Raw genomic sequence first — 15,269 nt, 5'->3', positions numbered from 1 at the left:
AGCTTGCAGAGCAGAACAGTGCAAATTTTGCTTTTTAGAGTGTTCTCACAGTCAAACCTGTTCTACCAGCAGGTGAGTTTCAACTCTAAAGCTATTGTAACTTCATAGTTTGACAAGTTCTTAAAATTTGAAATTATGGGCACGGAGGGCACTGGAGAGGCTTTTTTCTACCAATATGCTTGATGTGCTGAACAGGAGAGAAACCTATGTGTCTTAACTTCCATGCTTCATAACTAATATTTCTGTAAAATTTGGAATCCTGACATTTGATGCTGTCAGGCTGTCGGTTTCAAACCACTAATGAACTAAAAGTCTGCCTTCCTAAAATGTTTATGGTGAGAAAGTGAATGTAAGAGTTTAGATTAGATAGATGCTGCTGAAACAAATGGAGCGAGACATATTAGAATCACTGATGAGTAAAAAGACTTTAGTAAATGAAATAAAAGGAAAATACAGAGTGAAACACACACAGCACGCTCCCAGCTGCCTCATCTCAAAGCACTGGAAGTGTGCATATCCAAATGAGCATTTTCTTTCTTCCTCAAGCTGCAAATTTGCAATGTTAGAAGGTGCTTTTGTAACAAAAGTGGTTTTTGAGCAGAAAGTCTTATTTCCTCCCTGCTTTATTTTTCATTCTTCTCTTTTACTGACTGTGGCTCACATAAATGTAACGAAAACATGTCTCCTTGCACCCCTTGCCATGAATTTTACCATTTGCCTTTGCCATTCACAATTAATTCCTATCTCCTCTAGGAAAAATTCTTTAGTCAGTCTGCACTGAGTGAATGAAATTCCTTCTGGCTCTCCCAAGAGAACCATGCCTGTCTAGATTGCAGCTGGTAACTGGCATGATCCAGATTTTACCATCCAGCTTAGACTGCTGTTATGAAACCTCCCTCTTTTACAAAAATTAATGAACCTTATGAACCTTAATGAACTGCTACATGGAAAAAAAATAAAATTCTAGGAACACAGTAAGCAAAGAATGGCACTTCCTTAATATCTTCCTTTTTTAAGTGGCAAGAATAGTTCTTTGCTCTTTTGTGAAAGTTACAATGTTGTCAACAAACTGACAAGTAGCTGTTCAATTATATTTTTCAAACTCAATGATTATTAAAAAAAAGAGTAAACCCATACTGTCATATAGATTACCCCAGCTTTAGTGCTGACAGCAAATATTTCTTCCATTTTAGTATTATATTTCTTCTTTTCTCCTCAGATTATCTTTCACTTTTTAGTTTTGGGTTTTCCCCCACACACACACCTTGCACCACTGAGGAAAAACAGGGACATCTTTTATGTCTTTTAAACTCTACAGGGAAAACTGCAGAGGAACAAGCAACTCGAAACACAAACGGAAAATGAATAATATCATGTGTTTCATCTTTGCTTTTCAGCAAGTGCTTGAGGTACTGAGACTGCTGCAGAAGAAAGCACCAGCTGAACACATGGAGGTCTACTGCTCTTTGGGTGGCCAGTGGGTGGCAGAGAGCCCACCCAGCACCCAGCAGAAAGGAGGCACCAGCAGCACCAACTTGGCTACCAGTCGCTGTTGCATCAGGACTTCCTCCCCAGGAGCTCCATTCTCTCTCCTCTCCTTGCCTTTTATTGGAAGTTTTTATGAAGCACCTAATCAACTAACTGTACTAATATAGGCTCATGTCCCTAGTGTTTAAGCACTATTTTAGAAACACAGAATGCCACCAACCTCCTATAGAAACACATACAAAGCGTTAAAAAGGCATCTTAGAAACTGGCCTACAGATTTTTATCCTACCAAGTGTCTGGCTGGTGTACAATCCTTTCTCCTTCCCTCCTTCCTCTTTTCTTTATTTAAGGCAGAAAAAGAGAAAGACACATGGCAAATTTTAAGAGAAAAAGCAACTCAGAAAATTTGTTGCTTCATTTCTGCACACAGCTTACTGACTTCAGCTATGAAAAGCCAAAGCTGAAGAAAATTTACATTTTTGTACTAAGAGCTCCCAAATTATCTGCAAATCATTAAACAGTTTACTTGATATCTCTCCATTCAGCTTTACATAAAATTTTACAAGCAACAGTTGACTCTAGTTGCTTTTTCTTGGGAGGGGAAAGAAAAGAAGATTATTTCCATTTAGATTTTATTATCCCAATATAATTTTCTCCAGAACTCATTCACATCAATTTTCCTTGCTTGTACAAATGTCACCTCACAAAGAAGAGGAATTAATAAAGCTTATTCTCTTTTTTCTGCCAAGAAGAAGAAGTACAGTTTTATTAGTGTATTTAGGAAGGAAAAAACAAGGGGTGTGGGGGGTGAATTTTCATTTACTAAGCAAACATTCAAAAGAGCAACACATCCTAAAGACTTTGAGACTCATCTTGCTTAACTATAAAGTTGCATTATTCTTTACAGTAAGAAAACTGAAACTACATCATATAGGAACAGAAAACATCTGTGCAAGTTTAATGGCCAAACAGGCCAAAAGGAAAAAAACTTAAACTAAACAGAGCCAGGATAGAATATGTTTTCATACAAAAGTAACTCCCTATTCTAATATGGTACTCTATAGCAGAAATGGACTTCAGTACTCTTTTCCCTTCTCTTTACCTACTCAGCACCTACAAAATGTGTAGAAGAACCAAAGAACCCTGCAGTTGAAACTAGTGCTCTGCAGAATAAGTATTATGATACAGTTTTAAACAGCCACAGAAGAAAACCCCAACTAATTGTAAAATAAATACCTCCTCTCCCATTGTGAAGCCAAGCTGCCTTTCAGCAGCTTGAAGTGTCCACGAAGAGTCCTGGAGTCCTGCCCCTTCCTTGCATGAGCTCAGCTCAGTGAGAGCGGGAGCCCAGCCCTGACACTGACTCACGATCCGGGCCATCCCGGGGAAACAAAAGTTCCACTTGTTTATTTTACAGGAAATCTGGAGCTTTTCCTACCTCTGCTCACACACAGCAAGAAGTTTCCTCTCCTTTCCCAAGCTAGCTTAGGGAAGCTTGGGAAAGGAGAGGAAACTTAACCAGTTCTCCCGGCTTCTTCAGAGCAACAGCTAGGAAAAGCAAGGATGTGAGTGACGATTTAGAGACCTTTTGTGAACAGCCCAGGCAGAAAGTTTTGCAAATAACTCTATAGGCAAATGGGCTCATGACAAATTCTGAGTGTATTGGTCTCTCGGGGGGGAAGGTTGAAATTTCATATTATTTATGTCTTTGTTTCAGCCTTTTTTTTTTAAAGAAAGATGATCAAGAAACTGAAATATCACTAAGATGATGCTCTGTGCCATTAAAATCTTATAAATTCTTAATACTGCCTCCCTATAAATATTCAACTTTAAAATGACTGAATAAGGGCAGGGGAGGGAAAGACACAGATGATTTGGAAGAAATTAAAGATTTATACTTAAGCAAGCCACAAGGTACTATACACTCTCACTCCCATTTGACTTTTGCCTATTGAGCAAGTATTTACACACAAATACATCTACTATGGACATATTTAGGCATACTTAGTGCATTCCCTATAGACACACAGCCCACTCTCTACAGAGCCATTCTTAACGGGAGTGCCAACACAATTATGGGACATGAGAAAAGCCTCTGAATTTACACATTAAAAAGGTGAAAGCAAAAAAAATTGCTTCTCTCTAGTTTTAAGAAACTGCATAAGGAAAGATGTGACAGACTTAGACAGTATGCAGATTGTAAAGGGGAGGAGATTAAATTTTTCAAAATGGTTCCTACAAAAGATAAAAAACAAAACAAAACAAAGCAAACCCAACAAAAAACCCCCCCACCACCACCAACCACCCAAAGGAAAAAAACCCCAACAACAAAAAACACCCCAATAAAAAAGTTATTTTGCAGAGTAAGGCTATTACAGTATATGGGCTGCTAAAACAGTAAGTATGAGGATACGCAATTGTCTTTATGGGATGCTTTCTTAAGAACCAGCAATCCCTTGGGGATTACTTAGATATACTTGGTCCTAGTCCAGTTGAGAGGTTTGGATTAGATGATCTCGGAGATCCCCTTTGGTTTTATACTGCAAGCAAATGGAAACTGGTCTGAGTAGGACTATCACTGCAAGTACAAATATTCAAAAAAAATATCAGGCTATTTTAAAGAATGGAAATTAGCAAAAGATTGTGGCTCACAGGAAAGGCAACATCTCTTGCAACAATGCTCCCTGTGCCCGCACCATGCTGCAGGACACCTTCAGGAGTAATTTAGAGCAAAGTCTGAAGTCCTACTGAGGCTGCAATCTTCTTCCTGATTTCTATTTTCCAATGACAAATTATTTTAAAGTTATATTACAATATATCATAAATTTAATTTCCAGAAAACACAAAGTTACTGGCACTGGCTTTAAAAGAACAGAATAATCTGTAACACGTTTATACTTTATACAGTTTATGAGTATATAAAAGTGTAAGTAATGCAATCATAGAATCATAGAATCAGCTGGGTTGGAAGGGACCTCTGAGATCATCAAGTCCAACCCTTGGTCCACTACCGCCGTGGTTACTAGACCATGGAACCAAGCACGACTTTTAAAAAATAATCCTCAACTAGGGAAAATATAAAGAAAGAAAACATTTCAGAAAAAATCCACAAGCTAATAAAGCTAAATAGACAACAAAAGAAGAGTGTATAGATTTCACTTTACAGGTTATATTCCCTTTGGTTTACATTCATCAGCCTTTTTATTAATGTAATTTTCAAAGTCAGGTGGGTTATTCTTTTCTTTTCACGTAATTCTATTTCTTATTTAATTTTTAAGTTCACGTATGCTAAGAATATCAGAAGTTATTTCATTAGTTTTTTTTATAATCTTGTCAAAGTTATAGAACTTAACAACTCAGATGTAGCAATTAAAAATCACTTATACTATCTAACAAAATCCAAGTGAGGCAAGAAAGAAAAATTCATTTTACTATGACACGGTTTATAAAACTGTTTATTCCTAAAGTCTTGATTACACTAATTCAAATCTTTTTATATCAGTTTATATAAATTACTTTTATTTAGGTAGAATTCATTGCTATTATTAGGCATCCTATACATATTGATTCAGTTCTCTTAAAGCTCATCAGACAGCAAAAAAAGCTAGCTTGCATGTCAGTACTGTTATTACTGAAGCATTTTCTGTGTACTGAAGTTGAAACATGAGACAAACTTTCCTAGAAATTCAGTTTATGTCTCCATCAAGTATCTCTGGAACTCAGGAAATCGGCTTTATTCTAAGCTATTTAAGCACAGTATTTTGGTTTTTTTAATGATACCTCTTTTAAAATGTCTCTTGGGGTAAAAGGCCTGGTAATGCTACAGAGTCAACTGAAATTCAGAGATTTACAGTGACTAACAAGCTAATGATCACCAGCTGGATCCAGAGCAACTTACAACGTACATACTTTTATTGTCATCCTATTATGAAATAAAATTGCATTAGCTTAAACCTACACATCCTGTTTTTCTGACTGGAGCATCATAAGATTTCCTAATCAAACCCATGACCGAAATAACAGGAGCATTCCCTCCCAGAGAGAACTCCTCCAGAAGAACTCATTCTGGCAGAAGCCCAGTGCTGTGCCCCAGGAGAACAGACCAGATTTTCCACGTTGCTTTTATGAATAACTTCTAGTACTATCAGTACTTCTTACACTACTCTGCTTCTATTTTAAGATGTTCTTCAAGTAGTTCAAGTCAAGAACATAAGCTGAAAATATTTTCATGCATATGCTCAATGTGCTTCTTTCATATCGACAAATCTTTTCTGAAAAAGTCCAACTATACACATATACATCCATACTATAAAGTCTTGTGGCATAGACAACAACTAACTTGAATTTATTTAGACTCCAATAACTACCTTAAAAGCAAGCCTAATAAAACATCACAAGCAGCATAAACCAGTGTGTGGGTAACCTCCTCCGCCAAAATCTGCTAGTGCAGACTGATGTGTAAGCTGAGCCATGTCAGCAATACTTGGACAACTCTGTTCAGGCAGCTTGAATATTTCAGAAGCCAAATTGACAGAACATAAAAGCACAGATATCTTATGGGATAGCAGGGAAGGGCAGGAAGTATATAGGAGATCAGGAGTCGCTCTTCACTCACATTGCACACTTCAGTGACTCAGCAGAGAGTCACTGACAGCCAAGGTTATCAAATTTATTCCTCTCCTTAAACTTCATTTTGCATTTTCTATTCTGTTCCGTTGGTGCCAGGTCCTGCTTTGAGTTAGCCTCCCCACAACGGGGCAAGCTGCTTTTTGACTGTCCCTCATTTCACCTTATTTCCCCTACCCTTCTTTCTTATTCCTCCAAAATAGGGTAGTAAATCTTCTAAGGTGTTTATTTATAAAGTTCCACTGCCTCAGGAACACCAGCCACCATTTGCAAGCCTGTGCTATTTTTTCACATAATGAAAGAAACACATGAATCTGTTTCCACACTGAATTCAAGGAATGGAAAGTGACACCAGCAAAGGAGTGACACCCCACTGCAGGCAGCTTTGCTCTCAGGACAACTGCAGAAGGGGTCAGGGTCCTTTTTCCCCTGTAGGTTTCCTCACAAGGTGGCACTAGAATAAATGGCTAGGACAGGGATGCCAGACCATAGCCTACAGAAACTTTAAAGCAAAACATGAATGTTGCTTGAAGAGATGAGTGTTTCCTCTGTTCCTACACAGAATTTGACAAACTGCTGATGCTTGGCACGACTGCTGCTGCCATCGCTGATGCCTGAATGTCAGAATAAAGGAATGCCAGAAACCTGTGCTTTCAAGTGCAAAGCACTACACACACTCAGTGCTCCCATCACATGCTCTGCCTCAGCAGGTGTCTTTAATAGCATTCATAGTCAGTACCAGGTGGCTTTGCTTGCAATACATTTTTTCGTTATCTCAGGATATTGAAAACTGGCTTCAACATTTCTGCAAGGGGAGCAAGCACCTCCAAAGGCATCGGAGAGGCAAAGGAGGTAGCAGTGAGAGGCAAGTGCACACAGAACCAGGGCTGGCCACACACCATGGGTGCTGCTGGTCAGGGCTGGCAGAGCTCAGGCACATCGTCAGCCAGTTTAGAAACACCAGGAGGAGCCTCCAGCTTGCATCTCTAAAAGAATTCTCTTTAAACCACTGAAAATTAAGAGGTAAAAATGTTTTCTAAAAGGAGCCAGGCAGGAACCGACAGAACAGGTGTGGCAAAGACAGACTGTCAGTGCAATGCGTTCACTGCAGTTCCTGGGTCCCCAGCTCGCCAGCTAAAAATAGAAACTCAGACCTTGCAGGCACTCAGTCTCAAGAGTTTACAAATTTCTATCTTATTACAAAGGACAGGTAGACTTAATAATTGACAGGAGCTTCTAGCCCTTATAGCCCTTGTGTCTACTTCCATTATTTCTTCTCCATTTCTCCTCTTCCAAACATACTGAATATACACAAAAAAAAAATTTCTGTATAAATTCAGTGTTTTGCAGTGAGGATCCCTAAACACCAGTTAACTAGATCTTACAAGCTGCTGAATCTAAAGGCATAACTGCCTCCCCTTTATATTAAATCATTACAGTGGCTGCAATATTCCCCAGTTTGATAGCTAAGTATATAATTTACACTAGGTTTTGGCAAACAGTACTGTGACCTCATCAAAGGCTGTTCGTGAAATTTAGCTCTGCCCAAATTCACCTCTGCTAGCCAACTATGGAAGTCTTGACTGAAAAACATTACAAACACATCTCAAATGGAAAATGCAAAAAAGACTTTCAACAGTCTCTTCTGAAGTAAGGGCAGTTTTCAGAAAGATAAAAATAGCTCTTTAAGACTTTTTATTCTATATTCACCTATTGTGACCTTTAGCATTTCCAGACTGAAGCCTCAACTCACAACCCAATCCAATACAGTTAATTCACACTATGGAATGTATTGGTTGAATTAATCTTCCTGTACTTGTAGAGGTTTATTCTTAGATACAGGAGAGGAAAATGTGATAGCTCGTTAGAACAATGGAAGCCCATACAGATCATATTGCAAGGAAGTCCAACCCAGAACCAGACGCTTTAGATAAGCTACTAAGAAATCAAAAAGGAAAAAAATAAATAAGCATAAGCACTTGTTTAAATGTCTTGAAGCTGCACAAGCAGAAGGAAAACACGTGAAACAGGCATTTCTATTTGACCATAAACCTTGTACTACTTTAAGAGTGTTACACTGAATTTTCCCAGGAGACACAACATATCTATATGCATATTGTATTTCTTCTAAAAATTCATCTGTAGGCAAGCTATGTCTTCAATCACACACAGCATTGTAAAACAGTTCACTTACATCTATCATTAGTGGAAATCTGACAGAGCCATGCCTCAGGAATCTGATTCTAGTTATACATGGCCAGCAATCAACTCATCAGCACAAACACTCAATAAAATGGACTACAGAGCATAAGTATTTGATTCTTCTCTTTTTCTAAAATAGCAGAGGTCTGATGGCACTGCTCAAATTAAACTCCCACAAATGCATCACTAATTTCCCTAGGATAATCTGCTTCTGTGATTTTTAGAACAAAGAACAGCTAAGCAATTAATTCTGCACACCAATAAAACCAATGAGGTTTCATGCAATTCCTCAGTTTTGCCTTTTATTGAGAGTCTATTGATCACCTTAAAAGACAAGGGCCACTATATCCTACATTGTTACCACTGGGCAAACACTTGAACTACATCAAACTGCCCGATGACTTACTGGAGAGCCTAGTGGCATCTGCTTCTGTTCTACTGGCAGCAAACCTTTCTGCCCTCATATTCCTGCCAATATTTGTGTAAAAGCCTTCTTAGCATCCTGTTAAGTCTGTGTGAAATATGATCTAAATTTGTGATTCATAAAATCGAAAACATATTAGAATACGAAGTGATAACACCAACAAAATAAGACCCTGTTGATTCTTCTGTAAATGGGACTGACATTTTCCATAGGAATTATCATGTTATAAAAAATTCCACATTATAAAATCCTCACAGTAATTTACTGATGCTATTTAAAAAGCAATTGTTAGGAAATTTTAAATCAAAAATGTAGCAGTATCATTACAGTAATATTTCATCAATAACTGTATCAAGAGGAAGCAATAGAAAGTTTTAGGGTCTCCAAACTTCAGAAAGCACTTTAAAAAAAGGAATTGAGAAAAGCATTGTTTCTACTTCTTCAAAAGATTACAAATTATTGAAAAACTGAGGCTACTTGTAAAGGAGCAAGACACATACCAGGGCAAAGATCTCTTTAAAAACTACATTGCTAGAGAAAAATATGTATCGATTTGGCACTCTGCAGGATCTTTGCAACACTTTTGAACTAGTATGCAGAGCTCTCAACCTAAATATGACCTTGCATGGAATGGCAAATTTAATGCAGGATTCCCCCACAGACAGCATCAAATGGCAAAGCACAGGGCAATGACGAGGGAGAAATTTCTTGCGGTCAGGAGACAAGTATTTGGGGAGGTTAATGGTCTGCAGTGGTAACAGAATGTTGTGTCACTGATTCATGTTTTGGTGCTGTTAGTAGGCAAAGACCACAGTGCTAAAGACTCTGAATGGCACCTCTCAAAGGTGAATCTAAACCTAAGACAGGACGAAAGTAACAACAGCAAAGAAGTGTTGGTTTTAGTTACCTACACATTTAAAACACAAATAATGGATTGTATTCACAAAATGAAGCCATTATTTTCTGCTAACCATGCCAACTTTAGGAGAAATCTGAAGACATAGGAAGGAAGTTCTGTGGGCAGGATGAAATTTTTTTTCTGTTTCCTGAAAATGCCATATTCACTTTTCTGCTGGGTAACAAACCTATTTGTTGTTTGTGAAAAACAAAGGTAAGACTTCTCATTATTATAAAGTGGAGTAAGACTTGCCTTCAAGAAATGAAAGCGACTTCACAAGCACTTTGTGAACATATTAAAACAAAGGACTCCAGAGTTCAAGGGATATGGAATTTATTTTAGTCAGTTCCCACTTAAAATCACTAGTGTAGAGATAACTACAATTATAGTAAACTGCAACAAAAGAAATCCTTCATGTGACATTAACAGGGCGTTATCATTTGTAAATTCTAATCTCCCTATATCAGACTTAGAAGAACTGAATTTTGTGCAACACTTGAATTATGGTCAGTGCCTTACAAGTGCATGTCTATGTTACACACCATTATAAATACTATTATAATGTAAACTGTAATCGTATGTTTATTTTAGGTGAGTTTCTTCCTGCACTGCATATTTTGTTTACATACCTACATGCAGAAAATTAATAATTTAAAACACCTCACCTTTTGTAGAACTGCATTACTAAAATACATATTTGCTGAAGCTACAAGACTTTTTAATGTCCCAGGGAAAAAACACAGGCTTAAGTACAGCCATGCATGAATTTAAGTCTGCCTGCTATCAGCTGCTTCCTATATACAAAGTAATTCTGCTTACACAGGACTTGTAAGGAAATACTTGTTGTCGTAACTAAAATATCACAAGCAGCCATCAAATTACAAAACCAAATGCCCTCCAAAATGGGTTAAAAAATAACAAGAAGAACCTTTTTATTAAGTTCATGTTCTAGTAAAAATCCTTTTTCAGTTCACTTGCAAGTTTTCATAAAGCCCAAGTGCACCTTAAACACTGTGATGTTGTCAGGGTCACAAATAAACATGCTGCAGAGAGACACTCTCGTGGCTCCATGAAAAGCTGACTTCGCTGCTCTCTACCCCATTCCCTGAACCTGGCAGGAGGAAGGTTCATTAGCTACTACTCAGTGAACACCACCAGGCCTGACCTGTCCTTATCTTATATTTCAGGGGGACTTCTTTGATGAGGTGCCATTGGAATACAGCTCAGCTGTTCCCTGCACACGAACAAAGCCAAAACCAGAAGTTTGCACCTAGAAAGAGAAGGCAAGCAGGGTACTATGGAAGTTTTGAAAAAGTCAACAGTGGTCAAGGAGTAACACAGTCTAGGTTTTCCCTTTATTTAGATTATTATCCCAGCTCTTTACTACCCTCCTTACAGAGACTGAAAAATGGTCTCCTGCAAAATATTAACCAAATCTCCCTCAGCATAATTAACTTAACAGTTTCCACCACGGCCCTGCAGGCCCTTCCCTTCTCCTGTAACTCAGGGTGTATACCGGGGTAGGTGCTGAGCTATAAATCAGATCACTGAAACGATCTAGGCTGAAAAAAACCCCAAAGCTTGCAGGCCAAAAAATCTAATTCCTGTAGTGCCTGGTTCTATAGACAACTGGGCAAGCACGACTCAGAAGTGAGAAGTTGCCACATCAGGGACCAAGAGCAGCTGCCTAGGAGCTTCTTAAAATCACCATGGAGGCAAATAAAATGCATCATGAAACTATGCCCATAGCAAACTCGAGACTGTGGAAGCCTCCTAACACTTCTCAGCATATTAGTAACTCTATTCAAATCTAACTGTTCACTTAAAGGAAGAATTTCATGGATTTTTCTTTAGTTGTTAATTCATTAGGAAACCATGCACTTTTTTGTTTGTTTCCCTAAAGAACATAACTTAGATTGATTAATTTGTTATTTTATTTTTCATTTTAGCAGGCAGCTAACCTAACTGGAATTCACTTTCTGTTGTGAAGCAAAAGGAAAAAAAAGGTAGAATCTTCTCTACAGAAAGATTAGGAAATAATGACCATAAAGCTTCAAGTTTTGGCCAGTGACAGAATTTAGAACTTTCACATGAAAACTTCTTTAAACCAACACCAAGAGAGAATTAAGAAATGCCACGTACCTTATCTACTGGGAGAAAGTCATTTTCAACTTCTATTGACCTTGGTCGTAGCTTTATGGGTTTGTCTTTGAAGATATCTCCAAAGCCAACACCTTTGACCTTCTTGGGTTGGATTGTCGTGCCTCCGTTGGCTCCTTCCGATTTTGTACTGCAAGAGTCACCACCATCACTCTCAGAGCCTGTAGCATCTTTCAGGCCTGTGAAATGGAGGGATGAAAGAACGAATCTTAAGTATGAAGCTCACTGTTATCAAATTGTGACTGGAAAATGATCCCTCCCACTATCCTCTAGAGGAAAGTGAAACGACAAGAAACATGTAGAGAGGATGCTCTCTGTGCCATGCACTCACTTTTGAGTTTTAAAAATCACTTTATTTTATCATATTGGTGTACCAGCTAGAAATTACACCAATCCACAAAACATGCATACTCCAGCATCAGAACTTCAGGAACAGGGATGGTCATTCCTTGAGTACCACGAAAATCCTTCTTCAGACAAAAATTATTTGGAAGAGAACTCAACAAAAGAGTTAAATTCAGTTGTAGGGCACTTATTGTATAAAGCCACTTAAAGCTAACAAACAGTCAGACCAGGCGCATTGTACCTTAAATCTGTGTGACTCAAGCCAATTATGCAATTAGTATCTAAAGCTACATTACCTAACTGGGAAATATAAAGCTGAAAGCTGTTCAAACAAATTTGCAATCAAATAAGCTGCATAATACTTTCCCTGCTGAAAATTAAAGCTATCTGCAGCATAAACAGCCTCATAAGAAAAGCACCCATGCACACTATCCTCTAGGAATATGACAAATCAAAACTGACATTCTGATTTGCATTACTTCTCCCAGTGAACAGGAAAATTTATCTGCACTTATCTGAAAATATCTGCTGCTTGTATAGCAGGGGCCACAGATGCAATAAGGTGATGTCTCAGCTGCTTTACAGACAAGTGCAGCATCAGGCCAAACAGCCACTGGCAGCCAAAGTGACCCACTGAAGTTTCCTCCCCTAGACCATTTAAATCTGCCTCCCTACACTACAGATTGACTTAACTATGTTTCCAGGAAAACCACAGAAATTGCTGCTACTACAGCACTAATTCTACCTAATAATAAGAAACTCAAATCCTCACATTCCCCTCAAAACCATTCACGGTGTCACAGGTGTGGATCTTACAAGGCAAAGAAAGAAGAATTTCAAGCTTATCTTCTTAATTATTTTTATATCAAGGTCCACAAAGAGATCACAATAGATTTTCATCATAAAAGGCTGCCAGTACAGATGAACTACAGAACCCGGTGCAAGTCCTAAGGCCTACAGGTACAACTTCATGATCCAAGACACAAGAGGCTCATCTGTTAAATGGGTTTCAACACCAGCGTGCTGCTAGAAAATGAAATCAGGAATCAAGACTTTTAGCTAAAAGCAGAAAAGTCATCACATGCCGCCCTGAGATTTTTTGTATCCAAAACATGAAAGGAGCATAAAGGCAGAATCAGAGAAAGTTCTCAATTAGAAAGAAACAGAAGGACTAAAGACTAAGCAAAATGTTTTGGCCCTCTGGCCTCCTAAGTGGCTGCCATCTACCTGTTGAACATCAGTAACACTTCTATTTCTTCAGACATTCAATTTAGATAGCAGTGAACAAGTTATTTGTTCCATAAGCTGTGCAGGATTGGAATTTAAATGAATATTAAATAATTCTATTACAATTATTTTCTTAAATATGCAAAAGTCTTGATATCTTTACTTGGATCTTTATTTTTTTGAAGAAGGGGATCGGGGAAAACTTTAAATGTGGTGTCACTCGTTTATTATGGTAGTTAGAATGGTTGTATGCCTGCAAATTCTGTGCACTACTTCTACTCCAGACCTCAGGAAAGCAGTAACCAGGGAATTCAAGCATTCACTGAGATCCTGCTCTGTGCTGTGGTTGGCAGAAGAGGAGTGGTCATCCAAGCAGAGTAGTTCTACAATGTTTCCAGCAAAAGCACTCAGAGATGCAAGGGTTAATTAAGCTGGAGAAGTATAAATCTCTTTGGGCAATATGGCAAAGTCACTGCCCTTTTCTTATTCCCTCACCTTGCTGTGACTTAGGTAGAAGTTGTACATTCTACTAGCTGGACCCTCCCCAGCTTTGCAAAGTATCAGTGACTAGGGCCCTGGCTGAGAGAGAGGCCAGAACTAACTTTATTTACCACTTTTAAATGCAAAGGGAATGGTCAGCAACTGACTATACTGAGTTCCAAATAATTTTTTCTGAGTATAAAACATCCACAGCTCAAAAAACTCAAATTGCAGTGATCATCATCTTTTTGCTGAACAAAAAATCTTGATATGGGATAGCAAAATTACGCTCCAGCAAAGGTTCCTTCTGCCATCCTTCCCAAAATCTCCTTTAACTACTCTGTGATAGAGGGAAGGAGAAGTGCAAAGACCTCCCTCCACAAGTAACTGACAGAATCCATGACTGCTCTTAGCCACTGCTGAAATGAACATAAAAGCTATCTTTAAAACAGGTAATTATAACAGGTTTTTTGCATCCCTAATTGTGGGAGAAGAGGATTTGGAACTTGGTCAGTGGATGGAATTAAAATATGGAAGTAGTTATGAGAATTACTCAACAGGTCTCACATGGACTTCCAGATCTTTGAAGTCTGCATGAAAGAAAGATCAAAAACCTCAAGGGGCTCTAATAAGAATAAAGCTTTTATTTCTTTCTGGGCCATCACTTGTTCTTCATTATGGCATCTTCAGCTTTTATGACCATTCTTCTGTGATGAGACATCACACCCTTGTATCAGAAGCCTCACCTTAGGCTTAAAACAGATTTCCCAAGCATCACCCATCTGTGCTTGATGACAATCCAAGAGCCATTTCATTCTCTATGCTGCCACAGAGCTCTGTCTCAGTATACAGTCCTCCTAATGAAAGCAACACAGCATTTCTTTTTCTTCTTTTTTTGTTTCTTTTTTTTTTTTTAATGGGGACAGAACGGATTGAAGCAAGGCCTGTCCCAACTAAACTGCATTTGAGTGGTCAGACACAAAGCTCCTTCAGAGTTAAAAGAGTTCTTCCTGATCAACTGAGAAAATGACCTGATTTATTATTTTTTGACTGACAGAAACTGACTCTGTAATTAAACAAATAAATCAGTAAGAATAAAAGCCCTGGTTTTTACAAGAACTAGTCTGCTCTCGCTGTTATCCCAACACGGCTGAGGTCTAGAGACAAAGGTGAAAGAAGAGGAGAACTATATGCAGTGGAAACTGAGAACAAATCAGATAAAGATCTGCAATTACATTAACAAAGAATAATGCAGTGTTTAAGTACAAAACAGTCCTGCAGAAAATAGCCTAACATGCTCTTACTATTAAAGACATGCTAAGGAGACTCTCTTACCTTCCTCCCGAGGAGCATGAGATATACAACTCTGATTTGTACAGATAAAGAACTTTCAGGTAAGGATTTGTAACACTATGTCCA

General features: G+C 38.3%; 1 protein-coding gene across 7 annotated transcripts in view; it reads right to left on the bottom strand.

The window, feature by feature from the left end:
• SH3KBP1 (SH3 domain containing kinase binding protein 1) overlaps positions 1-15,269 on the bottom strand; it is a 214,474-nt gene that overhangs the window by 73,306 nt on the left and 125,899 nt on the right. For all 7 annotated transcript variants that reach the window (XM_051794875.1, XM_051794874.1, XM_051794876.1 and 4 more), the window contains one exon: positions 11,781-11,977. In XM_051794875.1, the coding sequence (XP_051650835.1) occupies positions 11,781-11,977 (197 nt within the window). The remainder of the gene's footprint in view (positions 1-11,780; positions 11,978-15,269) is intronic.

Source organism: Manacus candei, unplaced genomic scaffold (genome assembly GCF_025592945.1).
Source record: "Manacus candei isolate 608988 ecotype Guabito, Panama unplaced genomic scaffold, ASM2559294v1 h1tg000041l, whole genome shotgun sequence".
Taxonomy (NCBI): Eukaryota; Metazoa; Chordata; class Aves; order Passeriformes; family Pipridae; genus Manacus; species Manacus candei.
This window is presented reverse-complemented; position numbering and strand designations above follow the sequence as displayed.